Source organism: Macaca thibetana, chromosome 14 (genome assembly GCF_024542745.1).
Source record: "Macaca thibetana thibetana isolate TM-01 chromosome 14, ASM2454274v1, whole genome shotgun sequence".
Classification (NCBI taxonomy): domain Eukaryota; kingdom Metazoa; phylum Chordata; class Mammalia; order Primates; family Cercopithecidae; genus Macaca; species Macaca thibetana.
The window spans coordinates 69,683,987-69,702,389 of NC_065591.1; the positions used below are offsets into that span (position 1 = coordinate 69,683,987).

Below are 18,403 nucleotides of genomic sequence, written 5' to 3' on the forward strand. Positions count from 1 at the left end.
CATACCAATGAAGAGGAGTGGTCACCCCTGGTTTGGGTCGACCCGTGAACTGTTATTGGCCTGAAGTTAATGAGACTCTGCAGCAGTTGTCAGCCTTAACTGCACAATGAAATCATCTGAAGGAGCTTTAAAAAATATTCTTTCCTGGGCCCCACCTCTAGAGATTCTGATTTGTTTCAGGTGTTGTCAGGGTATGCCCTATATTGGAGTGTTTTAACTCATCCCAGGTGATTCTAATTACTGTGCAGCCAAAGTTGAGAACCATTGCTCTTCATACTGCCTTATACAACCTGGACAACTATAAAGGGATTGGTAAAGTTCTCAGGGAGAACAGGTATGTGGTTTTACCAGAGTTGGAAGAGACTTTTTTATTATCACTTGAGACTCAGAGAGATTCTAGCAATAGGAGGAGCCAGAAAGTTCTTTTATTTTTTTAATTTTAAAATTTAAAAATAGGGACAGAGTCTCACTATGTTGCCCAGGCTGGTCTTGAATTCCTGGGCTCAAGCAATCCTCCTGCCTCAGCCTCCCAAAGTGCTAGGATTACAGGTGTGAGCCACCATGCCTGGCCTAGAAAGTTCTCATACCATGGAGACTAGGCCTTTTTTCTCAAGGGCAAGGGACAATATGTTTAAAATACTTGGGCATAGGAGCAACCCAACAGCCCCAAACCTGGAGCTCTCAAAGGGATGGGATGAATTACCGCTGTCGGTTCTAAGTATTAGAGACAGCTGCTCAGGCTTTTGAAGAAATGGCAAGGAACAGAAAACTGAAAATATCCTCAAGGAGTCAGATTCTAACCCAAAAGAAAAGCTTCTGGACATTGATTGAAATATACATGACACTGCAGGAGGGGAAGGTATCATAAGGGGAAAAATTCAGTGGTTTGTGAAAGGTCTGGATGGAGACAGTGGTTATCCCATTAGGGGGCAAAGCCAGGTTCTTATAGGTACACATGGTCTCTCTTGAATAGAGGTCACTTCCAGATCTGTCACCACAGAAGAGGTGTCCCAAAGGAAAAATAAACAAAGTGAGAGAGAATTGGGTAGGCAGTACTCATTCTAGCTTGCCTGGGACTTCCAAGTTGGTTTTATTTATTTATTTATTTATTTATTTATTTATTTATTTATTGAGACAGGGTCTCCCTGTGTCACCTAGGCTGGAGTGCAGTGGCGAGACCTTGGCTCACTGCAACGTTTGTCTCCCAGGTTCAAGCGATTCTCATGCCTCAGCCTCCGAGTAGCTGGGACTACAGGCATGTGCCACCATGACTGGCTAACTTTTTTTTTTAGTAGAGACAGTGATATGGTTTGGCTGTGTCCCCACCCAGATCTCATCTTGAATTCCCACATGTTGTGGGAGGGACCTTGTGGGAGGTAACTGAATCATGGAGGCAGGTCTTTCCTGTGTTGTTCTCGTGATAGTGAGTAAGTCTCATGAGAGCTGATGGTTTTAAAAAGGGGAGTTTCCCTGCACTTGCTCTCTCTTGTCTGTTGCCATGTGAGATATACATTTCCACCATGATTGTGAGGCTTCCCCAGCCATGTGGAACTGTAAGTCCATTAAAACTCTTTCTTCTGTAAATTGCCCAGTCTCAGGTATGTCTTTATCAGCAGTGTGAAAACAGACTAATACAGATTAGGGTTTCACAATGTTGGCCAGGCTGGTCTTGAACCCCTGACCTCAAGTTCTCCACCCACCTCAGCCTCCCAAAGTGCTGGGATTATAGGCTATGAGCCGCTGCACCCGATGAGACTTCCAAGTTTTTATACTGGAAGTCCTGTATCCCAAGAAACCCTTTGGTCCCAAGAAAGAAACCCTATGTCCCAAGAAAGTTCCAGACAACCCACAATAGCTGATCAAGCTACTACACAGGGAAGGGGGTCATCTATCTCAGACCTGGACTTGGAGAAGAATGAACATCGACATGTATCCTCCTTTAGAGGATGAGTCCTGTATTTGGCTGAGAAGCAGAACCAAAACTGAGACTCTCATGCAAGTGGTTTATTGATGGAGTGCTCTTAGGAGAAGGGGAGTGAGGGAAGCAGCGTAGAACAGGAAAAAAAAAAAAATTAAGTAAGAATGTGCTCTCAGAAGAAGACTGACTTCAGCCTGATTCCATGAGGAGCTCTGGGAAAGGAAGTTCCTCGATGTAAGAGGTCAGTCTTTTGTACCTCCATACAAGAGGTAGCAATTCTTTTCTAGAGATGGTCTCAAAATTAGAATACATCAAAATCACTTGGAGGGTTTGGTAAATCAGAATGCTGTGCCAACCCCTGGAAATTCTGATTCGGTAGGTCTGGGGTGGGGTCTGAGAATTTGTATTTCCAGCAAGTTCACAGGTAATGCTGATGATGCACTTTGAAAACCTCCACTCTAGAGAAGAGGACAGCTCTGAGGTTTTAGCACCCACAGCATCTCACAAAGGGGATCAGCAAAGCACCTGCTACATGAGGGCACATGCCAGAGACAGATGGATTGGACCACAAGCTGGGGCTAGGTAGACTACATCTTTAGGTCAGAACATCTAGATTCACAGTATCTTGTATGTTCCTGTTGTCATCCCACATCTCTTGCCAACGCATTGTTGAAACATTCTTAAAGATACATGAGGCTTTGAAGAGGAAGCTGCTGCAAGTTGCTAGGCAAATATAGTGGTGTCAGTTGCAATAGAGTGGAAAGTCCTTAAATGGGAGATCAATATTTAGGGGCAAGGCTCTAGACCAACCCTGGAAATTGCCTGATATTTGTGAAATTAAAGGGAAATGGCATTGATGGCAACTTTTAATTTCATAAGCCATGCCAGAACTCGTAACGGTCTCTGCTCCTGATCACCACCAGGTGAAGGTGAATGAATAAATGTTAAAATGGAATTCGTTTCTTTTGGTGGGGTACGTCAGGTAGAACTTGGAGAATACCTTGTACCCCTGGGCCTTAATGTCCATCTCCAGGCAGTGCATGAGGTCACTGTTGTCTAGGACTGCCTTCCAGGGCCCAAACTTGACAACGGACTTGAACATCTTCTTATCCTGCAGAAAACACAGGACCTCTGAATAATATGCATCCTGCTCCTCCGTTTCCACCAGGCACACAAGCACGCTGGACTTCCGCGCCGTTATGGCCTCTGCACGCGCCAGGCGCACCATGAGCTCCAGGTTCTCGCCATAGCCCGGCACTTGCAGGAGAAACTGCTTCCGAGACACCTGCTCACCAAAGATCTGCGGCATGTCCTCCAGCAGCTTGACTAAAGGCTTGATTTCATAGAACTGAGCCTCACGGTACACTTCAGGGATGTGCTGTGTGGGCACTTGCCCAGTGCGCAGGTAGTCCAGGATGGGTCTGAAATAGGTGCTGGGGCGGTCGATGAAGAAGCGGCCCTCTGCATCCATGGAGGCCTTGGCTGAGCTAGAGAACATCTCTGCCAACTTTGAGCCCGGAAATTTTCTCAGGGTACCCAGGGTGGTCGTGTGGAACTCACCCCCCACGTTCAGCTCCACAACCGTAGACATCTGGGGGCACAAGAGGCAGAGTAAACCAACACGCCGTCTCCCCTGAGCTCATGACTTATTTTTATCCAAAGAATAACTGGATTAAAAACTTAGGGGAGCCATAATGTTTGGCTTCGGCTAGTGAAAGGCCCATCTTACTAAAGAGGGTTGTATTGATGCTGTGTTGCTCCAGGGGGTGGCTTTTTTTTTTTTTTTTTTTTTTTTCTTTTTTTTTTGGTGAGACAGAGTCTCGCTCTGTCGCCCAGGCTGGAGTGCAGAGGCACAATCTCGGCTCACTGCAACTTCCACCTCGATTAAAGCAACTCTTCTGCCTCAGCCTCCCTAGTAGCTGGGACTACAGGCGCCCGCCATCATGCCTGACTAAGTTTTGTATTTTTAGTAAAGACGAGGTTTTGCCATGTTTGCTAGGCCGTTCTCAAACTCCTGACCTCACACGATCCGCCTGCCTCAGCCTCCCACAGTGCCCGGCCAAGGGTGGGCATTTTAAGGAGGAAGAAAGGTTTCTGTTTGAAAAAAGAATACCCATTCAAGCATCTTAATTTTAGGTCATAGAATGTTATGGGAGGAGGCCAGGCACGGTAGCACACGCCTGTAATCCCAGCACTTTGGGAGGCTGAGGCAGGCAGATCATCTGAGGTCAGGAGTTCGAGACAAGCCTGGCCGACTTGGTGAAACCCTGTCTTTACTAAAAATACAAAAATTAGCCAGGTGTGGTGGCACGTGCCTGTAATCCCAGCTGCTCGGGAGGCTGAGACACGAGAATCACCTGAACCTGGGAGGCGGAGGCTGCAGTGAGCCAAGATCACCCCACTGCCCTCCAGCCTGGGTGGCAGAGTAAGACTCTGTCAATACATATTGTAATATTGTAAGACTCTGGACTCTGTCTTACAAAAGCAGAAGAATGTTATGGGAAGAGGCTGCCATGGAAGGAAGTCTCAGCAATGATACTTCCAAAGTCTGTGGCCTTCGGCAAGCCTTTTTCCCTCTTAAGGCCTCAGTCTCCTCATCTATAAAATGGGGATATTGGCTGGGCATGGTGGCTCATGCCTGTAATCCCAACACTTTGGGAGGCCATGGCAGGACGATCACTTGTGGCCAGGAGTTGGAAACCAGCCTGGGCAACATAGCGAGACTCCATCTCTATTTTTTTTAAATAGGTTTAAGGGAAAAAAAATTTTTTAAAGTAAAGGCCAGGCATGATGCCTCACGCCTATAATCCCGGTACTTTGGGAGACCAAGGTGAGTGGATCACTTGAGACCAGGAGTTCAAAACCAGCCTGGCTAACATGGTGAAACCCCATCTCTACTAAAAATACAGTAATTAGCCGGGCATGGTAGCACACGCCTACAGTCCCAACTGCTCGGGAGGCTGAGGCAGGAGAATCACTTGAACCCAGGAGGCAGAGGTTACAATGAGCTGAGATCGTGCCACTGCACTCCAGCCTGGGCGACAGAATGAGAGTCCAACTCCAAAAAAAAAATAGGAAGTAAAATGGGGACATGGAGTTGTTACGAAGTCAAGAGTTCCCAACCTGGGATGCTCAGCTCTGATCTAAGATATAATAAAAGCCAGGGGTAAGGGAGGAGGGACACTTCCAACATTTCAGAAAGACGAAAGAAACCATACATGTGTTCATTTGGGAAGCATTTCTTGGGTATTTACTATGTATCCACATCCTGTGCTGGGAGTTGGGGACAAAAATTCTTATTTCACGTAGATCAGAAGTTCTGGTTAACAGTTGGCATGACCTTGATTGATTTAAAAATGGGATTTTTTCTTTTTTTCTTTCTTTTTTTTTTTTTGAAACAGAGTCTCACTCTGTCGCCCAGTCTAGAGTACAGTGATGTGATCTTGGCTCACTACAACCTCAGCCTCCCAGGCTCAAGCAATTCTCGTGCCTCAGCCTGGGAGCTGGGATGGCCACCCTGTAGCTGGGATTACAGATGTACAGTGCACGACCAAGCCAGGCTAATTTTTGTATTTTTAGTAGAGACTGGGTTTCACCATGTAGGCCAGGCTGGTCTCAAACTCCTGACCCCAATCTGCCCACCTCGGCCTCCCAAAGTCTTGGGGTTACAGGCGTTAGCCATAGTGCCTGGCCAGAAAATTGAATTTTTTTAACAGATGGGATCTTGCTCTGTTGTTGCCGAGGCTGCAGGTGCAGTGGCATGATCATAACTTACTGCAGCCTTGAACTTGGGCTCAGGTCATCCTCCTGCCTCAGCCTCCCAAGTAAATGGGACTATAGGACATTCAACACTGTATCTGGCTACTTAAAAAAAATTTTTTTTAGAGATGGATCTTACTGTGTTGCCCAGGCTGGTCTTGAACTCCTGGCTTCAAGGCTTCCTCCTGCCTGAGCCTCCCAAGCTTGTGGGATTACAGGTGCAAGCCACCACGCCCAGCATAAATAGAATTTGTTTGATGAATGTTTTTCCAAATATGGTCCCATGGGACTCCAATAATAACAGGAATATTCTTGGTAATGAAAAGGCCAGTAACTCTACATATTGTGGGTGTAAAACTGCGTCATGAACTGTGAAGTGCAGTGCAAATGCAAGTTAAGTTTAGTTGTTCAACAGAACTTTTAGAGGCCACCTCTCTGTGCCAGACCCTGGGCTGAGCACTAAGACTGGTTATTAAGTGATGATGTCAGAATTTGAACTCAGGTCCGTTTTACTCCAAGCTTGAGCTCTTAGTGATTACATAAATGAATCACCTTCAGTCTTCCAATACCTTCACTCTTCATTCCCTTAGTGACTCATTCATTCAACAAAATGTATGCCTAGTGGGAAGGTTGGTGGGAAGAGGGATATGGAAACAGACAGTCTAGTAACTCTGTATAGTGCTTTAAATGGATTATCTAATTCAGCCCTCACAACACTTCCATGAAGAACATATTAAATCTCCATTTTACAGAAGAAGAAACTAAGGCTTAAAGAGATGAAGAAAGTTGCCTGAGACTGGCTATTAAGTGATGATGTCAAAATTTGAATTCAGGTCCATTTTACTTCAAGCTGGAGCTCTTAGTCATTACATAAATTACCTTCAGTCTTCCAATACCTTCACTCTTCATTCCTTTAGTGACTCATTCATTCAACAAAATGTATGTTGGGCCTATTACATGCAAACCTTGTGCCAAACAGAACAGGACACAGTCCCTGCTTTCAAGGAACTCACAGGGGAGAGGGAAACAGATGGCTTAAGCACGTAGGTGCTGAGAGGGAAGACTCAAAGGTAGGAGGGGTCAGGTCTTTTTGTGGATGTGTATCGGAGGCTGTCAGAGAAGGTTTCCTAAGGGATGTGACGACTGCTGCTGCGGAATAGATGCGTGGTGTTAGAGGGAAGGCTGGATTTCCAACCTGAAGATTTTACCACAAGAGTGGAGATGGGGACAGGGCTCAGGAATGTCACTCAGTCTGATTTAGGTGTGTCCTCATTCTCAACTGGTCTGTGGGCTCTCCTTCTAAGATTAAAGTACTGGAGTTAAGAGAGCCAAAGGCAGGCCGGGCGCGGTGGCTCAAGCCTGTAATCCCAGCACTTTGGGAGGCCGAGACAGGCAGATCACGAGGTCAGGAGATCGAGACCATCCTGGCTAACACGGTGAAACCCCGTCTCTACTAAAAAATACAAAAAAACTATAGCCGGGCAAGGTGGCGGGCGCCTGTAGTCCCAGCTACTAGGGAAGCTGAGGCAGGAGAATGGCGTAAACTCGGGAGGTGGAGCTTGCAGTGAGCCGAGATCCGGCCACTGCACTCCAGCCTGAGCGACAAAGCGAGGCTGTCTCAAAACAAAAAAAAAAAAAAAAAAAAAAAAAGAGAGAGACAAAGGCAACTGAACTGCTGGAGAAATCTGATTGCCATGACAACATCTCCTACCAGGGGACAGTTCTGCTTACTGGAAGGGAGAAGGCAGAGGAGAGGATGCATCTTGACAGCAGCCAAACAATAGAGCTGAGAAAAATAAGCCCAGAACCTCTGACTCTTTCTCCCAAAAACCTCAAGGCCCCTTGGCAGGACTGTTTGGTTAACCCTGAGGTCACCTCTGTAAAGCACCCAGTTAAATGCCAACTTGCAGACTTTACCCCTTGAATGGACCAATATGTTCTCATTACTCCTACACTGCTGAAAGCTCCCAGGCCCTCCTAATATCCCCATATTACAGGCAAGGAAAGTTCAGAGAGAAGTCACACAGCTAGGATGTGATGAAGTTGGAGCTGAGATGAAACCTGTATCAGCATGACTCCAATACAATATGAGTGCCTCCCTCCCATCCTTCCCAACATCCTGCCCCACTACTGCCAATACTTAGATATGTGCCCAGGGCCCTTTGCTTTCCTTCTCTGGGCCTAAGCTTAGTTATCTGTGAAACAGGAAGGTAAAATGGACCAAGAGAACTCTAAGCTCCCCCAGCTCTGAAAGTCTAACAGATCCAATCACATCCAATGTCCTTTCTGAAGCTAATTTCCAGATGCTTCAAAAAATAGGCTGGGTGCAGTGGCTCACGCCTATAATCCCAACACTTTGGGAGGCCCAGGTGGGAGGATCACTTGAGGCCAGGAGTTCAAGAGCAGCATGGCCAACATGGCAAAACCCCATCTCTACTAAAAATACAAAAAATTAGCTGGGCCCTGGTGGCGCACACCTGTAATCCCAGCTACTTGGGAGGCTGAGGCAGGATAATTGCTTGAACCCGGAAGACAGAGGTTGCAGTGAGCCAAGACTGCGCCACTGCACTCCAGCCTGGGTGACAGAGGGAGACCCTGTCTCAAAGAAAAAAAGTTTTCTGTGCGGACATCTTCAGCTCCATTTCTTTATCAAACAAGACCTCAGCCCTGTTCCTAAGCTCCTTTTTGTTTTTTGTTTTTGTTGGTTTTTTGTTTTGAGACAAGGTCTCACTCTTGCCCAGGCTGGAGTGCAGTGGTACAATCTCGGCTCACTGCAACCTCCACCTCCGAGGCTGAAGCGATTCTCCTGTATCAGCCTCCAGAGTGACTGGGACTACAAGCGTGTGCCACTATGTCCAGCTAATTTCTGTATTTTTTATAGAGACAGGGTTTCGCCATGTTGGCCAGGCTGGTCTCAAACTCCGGAGCTAGGTGATCCACCCGCTCTGCCTCCCAAAGTGCTGGGACTACAGGCATGAGCTACCACACCTGGCTGAGAGTACCTTTTCTGAAGTACAAATCTGATCCTATCACTCCCTGCATTAAACACTTGAGCAACTTTTCATTCCCTTCCAGATAAACTCCAGACTCCATAACAAGGTTTAGAGGCCCTTTGCAACTGGGCTGCTACTTCACCCCTCGCAATCAGCTACCAGAACCGCCGGTTGCTCCCCACCCCTCCAATCCGGAGCAAGCCAGGCCCCCTCACCTCCAGAAGCTCACTCACTTGCCATCCACACTCCTTTCTCTGACCCTACTCATCCTTCAGATGAATTCCTCTGGGAGTCCTTCAGGGTGGGTTGTCTCATTGTGGTCCCAGAAAGTCCTACACTACTATACTTCCACTGGCCTGGCAGTTCTTCCCTTATAATTCCCTGTTTGTTCATTGATTGCAAGGTTCCTGGCCAAGTGCTGTGTTTCACGCATGTAATCCCAGCACTTTGGGAGACTGAGGTAGGAGGATTGCCTGAGCCTAAGAGTTTGAGTCCAGTCTGGGGTTTCAACCAGGAGTTCAAGACCAACCTGGGTCTCACCAACATGGCAAGACCCCGTCTCTATTTTAACAAAAACAAACAAACAAACAAACAAACAAGAAGGCTGTGAGGCTCCTAAGGGAGGGGAATATCCTTTGATTTACAGGAGCATCTAGTGTTCTGTTCAAGGCCAATCTTGCCCTACCTGGCATCATGCACAGTGCGTTACACTTCCCCAGTAATTCATGCAGGCATTTATTGAGCACCTAGGGTGATCCTGGCACTAGGCATGTGACTTTGTCAATAGCCAACAGCAATGACGTGACCATGGCCCTATTAGAGAGAGCCACGCTGACCTGCTGCTGGATCTGCTTTCCCTTCCTCCAGGTCTTCAGGATGATTCTCAGTGCAGGAGAGAACCCGAGTGTTCTGCTTCTAGAGTGCAGCCAGCCTTTTCCCCATCCTCCTCCCCAACTCCCCTCACCCAAGCCCGGGGACCAGGCAGGCAAGCAGAGGCATTCGGGTCCCAGCCAGAGGGCAGGGGCAGGGGCAGGTGGGAGAGGGCTGCGGGTGAGGGAAAGATCCTCTGGCCAAGCTGGTTGGATGGGCTTCTCCCACGGGGAGCAGGGGAGAAGGAGGAGCAGAGGAGAAGCCCTGGACTAGGACAAGCCCGGGGGAAGAGAGAAGGGAGTGGAACTAAAGACCGAATGCAGAGGGAGGAAGCAAAAGGGCAAAAAGGAGAGGCTGGACAGAGCCAAACCAGAAAGGGACACCGAGGCGCGAAAGGAGAGCCATCCAAGCAGGAGGGATAGCAAAGACAGAAGAGAGCGACCAGCCCGAGGTGCAGGGAGACAGTGCGCCAGAAGTAGGGGGCTCGGCCGGCTGCGACGGACGGGCGGGAGAAACTGGAAGGGAGGGCAGAGGCGCGGGGACTCAGCTAGCCTCGCACTTACCGTCAGCCGCCCGGGCCGGGGGGACTGGGGCAGAGGGGTCTGGCTCGTCATCCTGCCCGCTGGCCGCTCCACTGCGCAGCCCTGCCACATGCAGATCACTTGGGCCAGCGGAAGTGCCCCTGGCTGCCCGCCCCTAGGTGGGGACACCGAGGCTCAAGGCGGGACGGGGCTGGGCCAGGCGTGGCTTTTAGTGAGACCTGGCCAAGTGCAGAAGGAAATGAACAGTCTGTCTATTTAGGGCTTTTAAAAGTTGTTAGACCCTGAGGAGGGCTGACTTTGGAGACTGAGAAATGGAGCAGACCCTTTAAGTACTGACCTTTTGATATAGATTAATTTCCTTCCTTTTCTTTCTTTTTTTTTTTTTTTTTTTTTCCCAGAGACAGGGTCTCACTCTGTCGCCCAGGCTGAAGTGCAGTGGCAGATCAGGCTCACTGCAGCCTCAACCTCCCAGGCTCAAGTGATCCTCCTACCTCAGCCTCCCAAAGTGGTGGGATTACAGGCCTGAGCCACAGCACCTTGCCTCTTCCTATATTTTCTTTTGCGGCTTAGATCAGATGGCACCTGAGATGAAAGACCCCATGACTGAGATAAAAGACCGTTTGAATATTACATCTTAATGTGGAATGTTAAATGTACCTTTCTCAAACAGAAACACTGCCTAGAATCAATTAAATTGCTGTAACTATACACTTAACTAATATGGAAAATGTTAAAATTCTGTTAAGCTTCCCCAGACCTTGCTTCTTCTTCTTATTATTATTATTGCTTATTATTCCCCAGACCTTGCTTATATAAATGAATGACCCTCAAACCACTCTACTCAAGAGCACTGAACCCAGCTTATTGGAGCCTGTGTCCCCCGCTTGGCCATTCTCAAACTTTACGCTTAAATAAATTATTTAAACGTATTGCCTGAATCCCGTTATTAAAGTTGACACTAGTTAATGCCCCTCTCTGGGCCTCAGAGTTCCCAGGAGTGAAATGGGGGAGGCAGAGGGAGTTGACATTGACTGACATTGACAGCTAGAGACTTTCTATTCCCTACAGTCCTAGGGAGTGAAATATCGTCAACACCATTTTACAGATCAGAAAACCAGCACCCTAGGAGGTAGAGTGGTGTTAAAATGTAAAATCTGAGGCTCAACAAAACTTTTTAAAGAGTGTACTTGGATAACAGGCAATTCTTGAATTGGGAAACACCAGATGGAAAAAGGTTGAATGTTCCCATGACAATGCATCAGAGGCAAATATTTATGGGGAGAATGTGGAAACAAGATATTTTACTGGGGACAGGCACGGTGGCTCACGCCTGTAATTCTAGCACTTTGGGAGGCCAAGGCAGACAGATCATTTGAGGTCAGAAGTTCGAGACCAGGCTGACCAAAATGGTGAAACCTTGTCTCTACTAAAAATACAAAAATTAGCTGGGTGTGGTGGTGCGTGCCTGTAATCCCAGATACTTGGGACTCTGAACCAGGAGAATTGCTGGAACATGGGAGGCAGAGCTTGCAGTGATCAAAGATTGCACCACTGAACTCCAGCCTGGGCAACAAAGTAAGATTCCCTCTCAGGGGGAAAAAAAAAAAAAAAAAAAAATATATATATATATATATATATATACACACACACACACACACACACACACACATATATATTTCATTGGTTACAGTTACGAAATCACCTTTTTTGGTTTCCTTTGTTGAAAAGTCCCTAGTTACTTAATTATATGTTAGTTGGTTGCTTGTGATTGGCTAATGTTAAGTTTTGTTTCTGTCTAACATTAGCATTTACCAGAAATGACTGTATTAGTCAGGGTTCTTTAGAGGGACAGAACTAATGGAATGGGGCTGGGCACGGTGGCCCACACCTGTAATCTCAGCACTTTGGGAGGCCAAGGCAGGTGGATCACCTGAGGTTAGGAGTTCAAGACTAGCCTGACCAACATGGTGAAACCCCATGTCTACAAAATACAAAAAATTAGCTGGGCGTGGTGGTGGGCACCTTTAATCCCAGCTACTTGGGAGGCTAAGGCAGAAGAATCACTTGAACCTAGGTGGTGGAGGTTGCAGTAAGCCCAGATCAAGCCATTGCACTCCAGCCTGGGCAACAAGAATGTAATCCCATCTCAAAAAAAAACAAAAAAACAAAAAAACTAATGGTATATATATATACACATACACACACACATACATATATGTGTGTATACATATATTCCATTACTTTTTAAACTCTGCTTTATATATATATACATATATGTGTATATATACACACACACACACACACACATATATGTGTATATATATATAAAGGGGAGTTTATTAAGTATTAACTCACACGAACCCAAGGTCCCACAACAGGCCATTGGCAGGCTAAGAAGCAAGGAGAGCCAGTCCGAATTCCAAAAGTGAAGAACTTGGAGTCTGATGTTCGAGGGAAGGAAGCATCCAGCAAGGGAAAAAGATGTAGGCTGGGAGGCTAGGCCAGTCTCTCTTTTCACATTTTTCTGCCTGTTTATATTCTAGCCACACTGGCAGCTGATTAGATTGTGCCCACCCAGATTAAAGGTGGGTCGGCCTTTCCCAGCCCTCTGACTCAAATGTTAATCTCCTTTGGGAACACCCTCACAGACACACCCAGGATCAATACTTTGTGTCCTTCAATCCAATCAAGTTGACACTCAGTATTAACCATCACAATGACCCAAGTTAAGTTTTGCTTATGTTTGCAAATCAAGCAAGTCTGAGTTCTTTTATGAGGCCTAACTAGCATTGTCTGGCCAGGGATTCTTCAGGCCTGATCTCCATTTTAATTTACTTTAACAGTGGCCAGTGTAGACTATTTAGCCAGCCCAAGGCAGCTGCTTGGAGTACAAAGCATGCCCAATGGTGAAAAGAGTTAGGTATCTGTTTTGTGGGGTTGTTTTCCTAGAGTTAAAATATAACTCTAAAGGAGAGGGAGCATAATTTCCCACTCCTTAAGTGTGGGTTATGCATTGTGACTTCTTCCAACGAGTACAATATGGGAAGGAGGAAAAAGAGAAGAAACTTTACATTGGGGAAACTGATCAATACTACTCTAGCCAGGTGACCAAAGTCAGTGCCAACAGTTATTGATCATGACGACAGTGCGTGCTTGCTGTAAACCAAAAAGTATCTGAGACAAGTCTCAACCAATTTAGAAGTTTATTTTGCCAAGGTTAAGAACATGCCCACAATACAACCTCAGGATGTCCTCAGGTCATGTACCCAAGGTGGTCAGGCTACAACTTGGTTTTATGTATTCAAGCAGACATAAGACATTAGGGCCGTGCATGGTGGCTCATGCCTGTAATCTCACCACTTTGGGAGGCCAAGGCAGGTGGATCATTTGAAGTCAGGAATTTGAGACCAGCCTGGCCAACATGGTGAAACCCCATCTCTACTAAAAATGTAAAAATTAGCCAGGCATGGTGGTGTGTGCCTGTAACCCCAGCTACTCAGGAGGCTGAGGCAGGAAAATCACTTGAATCTGGGAGGCAGATGTTGCAGTGAGCTGAGATCGCACCATTGCACTCCAGCCTGGGAGACAGAGTAAGACTCCATCCCAAAATAAAAAAATAAAAAAGAGAGAAAAAAGAAAAGACATCAATTGGCTAGGCATCAATGGCTCAGTCTGTAATCCCAAGGGAGAGGATCCGGGAGGCCAAGATGGGAGGATCACTTGACCCCAGGAGTTCAAGTCCAGCCTGGGCAACATGGTGACACCCTATGTCTACAAAAAGTACAAAACTTAGTCAGGCACGGTGGCATGTGCCTGTAGTCTCAGCTACTTGGGAGGCTGAGGTAAGAGGATCTCTTGAGCCTGGGAGGTATCTCTGTTGGACTAGAGATTATAAATAAATAAATAAGGCCAGGTGTAGTGGCTCACACCTGTAATCCCAGCACTTTGAGAGGCCAACGTGGGCAGATCATTTGAGGTCAGGAGTTCGGCACTAACCTGGCGAACATGGTCAAACCCCAACTCTACTAATAGGACAAAAAATTAGCTGGCATGGTGGCATGTGCCTGTAGTCCCAGCTACTCAGGAGGCTGAGGCAGGAGAATTGCTTGATCCTGGGAGGTGGAGGTTGCAGTGAGCTGAGATTATACCACTGCACTCTAGCCTGGGCAACAGAGCGAGATTCTGTCTCAAAAAAAAAAAAAAAAAAAAGATAATTAATTAACATGTAATAAAAATGAAGATACCAATTAATACATGTATGATATGCATTGGTTAGGTCCGAAAAGACTGGACAGCTGGAAGGGGATGTGGGGCTTCCAGGTCATGAGAAGATTCAATGATTTTCTGATTGGTGGGCAGGTGTGGAAACTCATGCATATAATCACAGCACTTTGGGAAGCTAAGGTAGACATATAGCTTGAGCCCAGGAGTTGGGGACCAACCTGGGCAGCATAGCAAGACCTGGTATCTTTTTGGATTTTTTTTGAGGCGGAATCTGGCTCCGTCACCAGGCTGAAGTACTGTGGTGCAATCTTGGCTCACTGCAATCTCCGCCTCCCAGGTTCAAGCAATTCTCCTGCCTCAGCCTCCCAAGTAGCTGGGATTACAGGCATGTACCACCACAACCAGCTCATGTTTGTATTTTTAGTAGAAATAGGGTTTCACCATATTGACCAGGATGGTCTCGATCTCCTGACCTCATGATCTGCCTGCCTTGGCCTCCCAAGGTGCTAGGATTACAGGCGTGAGCCACCACGCCCAGCCAGACCCCATCTCTATTTTTAAAAGATGAAAATTAAAAAGCAAGGATTTTCTGCTTGTCAGTGGGTTATTATCTAAAGACCTGAGATCAATAGAAAGGGATGCCTGGGTTACTATAAAGGGTGGTGTAGACCAAGGTTTTTTTTTTTTTTTTTGAGACAGAGTCTTGCTCTGTCGCCCAGGATGGAGTGCAGTGGCCGGATCTCAGCTCACTGCAAGCTCCACCTCCCAGGTTCACACCATTCTCCTGCCTCAGCCTCCTGAGTAGCTGGGACTATAGGCGCCCACCATGTCGCCCGGCTAGTTTTTTGTATTTTTTAGTAGAGACGGGGTTTCATCGTGTTAGCCAGGATGGTCTCGATCTCCTGACCTCATGATCCGCCGGTCTCGGCCTCCCAAAGTGCTGGGATTACAGGCTTGAGCCACCGTGCCCTGCCTGACCAAGGTTTTATCATACAGATGAAGCCTCCAGGTAGCAGGCTTCAGAGAGAATAGATGGCAAATATTTCTTATCAGACTTAAAGGCTGACAGACTTTGTGCATGACTGACAGACTGACAGACTTAAGGTCTCTGTTTTGATGGTAATACTGGTCAGCTGTGCCGAATTCCAAAAGGCGGAAGGGCATAATGAGGTATGTCTGACCCCCTTCCAGTCATGGCCTGAACTAGTTTTTCAGGTTAACTTTGGAATGCCTTTGGCGGGGAAGAGGGGTCCTTTCAGATGGTTGGGGGGCTAAGAATTTTATTTTTTGTTTATAGTACTGAGTATATACCCTTGATGTGATGTGAGGAAAATGATCTTCCTCCCCAAAACTCATAACCTCAGTTCAATCTTGAGAAAAGCATCAGAGAAATTTCAATAGAGGAACATCCTATAATATAACTGACCAGTACTCCTCAAAACTATCAAAGTCACCCAAAAGAGGAAAAATCTGAGAAACTGTCACAGTCAAGAGCATCCTAAGGGGCCAGGCACAGTGGCTCATGCCTGTAATCTCAGCACTTTGGGAGGCTGAGGTGGGTGTATCATGAGGTCAAGAGTTCGAGACCAGCTTGGCCAACATAGTGAAACCCTGTATCTACCAAAAATACAAAATTAGCTGGACAAGGTGGCGTGCGCCTATAGTCCCAGCTACTCGGGAGGCTGAGGCAGGAGAATTGCTTGAACCCAGGAGGCGGAGGTTGCGGTGAGCCCAGATCACACCACTGCGTTCCAGCTTTGGCAATAGAGCGAGTGTCCATCTCAAAAAAAAAAAAAAATATATATATATATAGAGAGAGAGAAAGCATCCTAAGGGGACATGACAAGCATATTGTAACGTGGAGCCAGGCGTGGTGACTCACACCTGTGATCGCAGCACTTTGAAAGACTGAGGTCGACAGATCAGTTGAGCCCAGGAGTTTGAGACCAGCCTGGGAAACATGGCAAAACCCATCTCTACAGAAAATATAAAAATTAACTGGGTATGGTGGCACACATGTGTAGTCCCAGCTACTCAGGAGGGTAAGGTAGAAGGATCACTTGATCCTGGGAGGTGAGAAGAGACAAACCGGGTTATTAAAAGACATTCATAAAAACGCAGTGGCTCACACCTATAATCCCAGCACTTTGGGAGGCCAAGGTGGGCAGATCACTTCAGATCAGGAGTCTGAGACCAGCCTGACCAACATGGTGAAAACCCATCTCTACTAAAAAAACAAAAATTAGTTGGGCATGGTGGTGCACACTTGTAATCCTAGCTACTGGGGAGGCTTAGGCGTGAGAATCACTTGAACCTGGGAGGCAGAGGTTGCAGTGAGCCGAGATCACGCCACTGCACTCCAGCCTGAGCAACAGAGCAAGACTCCGTTTCAAAAAAAAAAAAAGAGACATGTATAAAAACGAAACAAGGGGTAAGGACAGCTTAGAAATCCTGAAGTTGCTGACACGCCGAGAAAACTAGTGACTATAGTTATGCCTGCTAAGATTTGGGTGCATGGGGCTTGGCTTTGGTTAGCTCCCTTGGTCTTATTTTACCAAACAAAGAAACCTCCCAGTTATGGGCACCCTATTTACTCTTATCACCTGACAGTATTTGCAGGGTAATTCCCCAGAACTAGTATATTGATCCAGATTTTCTGTTTTTACCCAGAAGTCACTGGTTGGTTCACAGGAATACGCAGGGTTAATTTAAAATGTAGGCAAAAACTTAAAAACAATTAATGAAACTGGAATGTAATGTCAAGTGTATGATAAGTTTTGAAACTTAATTTTTCTCTCTCCAGTTCTCACTTTTGTCAAAAACAGATCATGATAGGACTGAGTTTTTTGCAAAATAAACTTTAGTCTTATGGTTGGCCTGATTATTTGCATAAAGTTCAGCCAGAATAATTATTTTTACTAGGATTTTTAAATAGGTTTTGATGGAACTCAGTTCCACAAGGAATCTCAGACAAGACTTTTTAAAGCTGAGCCCAGCCATGGGTTTGTACCCTCAAATACCTATGAGTTGGGTAAATTCCTCCCTTCTTGAGGTCCAAAGAACGTGGGGCTCTTGGTTGTGTTAGAAAGTGACATTTTTGGGCCAGGTGCGGTGGCTCATGCCTGTAATCCCAGCACTTTGGGAGGCCAAGGCAGGTGGATCACAAGGTCAGGAGTTCAAGACCAGCCTAGCCAAGATGGTGAAACCCCATCTCTACTAAAAATACAAAAAATTAGCCGGGCATGGTGGCGAGTGCCTGTAAACTCAGCTACTTGGGAGGTTGAGGCAGATAATTGCTTGAATCCAGGAGACAGAGGTTGCAGTGAGCCAAGACTGTGCCACTGCACTCTAGCCTGGGAGACAAAGTGAGACCTCGTCTCAAAAAAAAAAAAAAAGAAAGAAAGTGACATTCTTTACTCACCACAGGTTAGAAACCCTGTATGGGAACTGTGTAGACAAGGTATGAGGCCAGTTTTCCCAAGGGGCTTTTATTGGCTCTGCAAGTCGAGCTTGATTCCTCAAAGTGAAGCACACCCTTCCAGTCAAAGTCTTGGTATATCAATCAGTTTCTCCAATGTGTCCTGTTGCAAAAGAAAATGCATTCTTATTGGACTGATGCAAACAACCACATTGCCATAAGTTAAGAATATTCACAAATAGTTTCCAAATTCTAGAGAAACCAGGCAGAGAGAGACAAATATGTTCCTAAGTTTGTTCATAGGAGTATACCTTACTCAATTTTTAAAGGTTGTAAATAGCTCAAAATAAGTTTCCTTGACTCTGAAAAACAAAACAAGGACCAGCAATGTTTTAAGCAAAAAGTTTAAAAGATTACTTCAGTTTTCTATTACTTCAGTTCATTCTGTTAACAGTTGTTCTGCTTGATATTCACTAACATTTCAGCTCTTCATGAGTCCTGTACATTTTTCCTTTATTCCAATGTCACATCTCCAAAGATATCAGAAACCTGCGTTTAAGAGCACCTATCAAAGTTCTATAGCTGATTATAAACCATCTTTTGATAAGAATCAAAGCAAGACAACAATTGTCTGTGAATGGCAAAATATCCAGGGTAGTTATAGTAAAAAACATGATTG

General features: G+C 46.1%; 2 protein-coding genes across 2 annotated transcripts in view; both read right to left on the reverse strand.

The window, feature by feature from the left end:
- CLNS1A (chloride nucleotide-sensitive channel 1A) overlaps positions 1 to 18,403 on the reverse strand; it is an 820,929-nt gene that overhangs the window by 400,095 nt on the left and 402,431 nt on the right. The gene's annotated exons all lie outside the window — the stretch shown is intronic.
- Positions 1,990 to 10,232, reverse strand: KCTD14 (potassium channel tetramerization domain containing 14). Its single transcript, XM_050757496.1, has 2 exons — positions 10,104 to 10,232; positions 1,990 to 3,509 (listed from the first exon to the last, which is right to left on the reverse strand). The coding sequence occupies exons 1-2, from the start codon at positions 10,191 to 10,193 to the stop codon at positions 2,832 to 2,834; spliced, it is 768 nt and encodes a 255-aa protein (XP_050613453.1). The 5' UTR covers positions 10,194 to 10,232; the 3' UTR covers positions 1,990 to 2,831.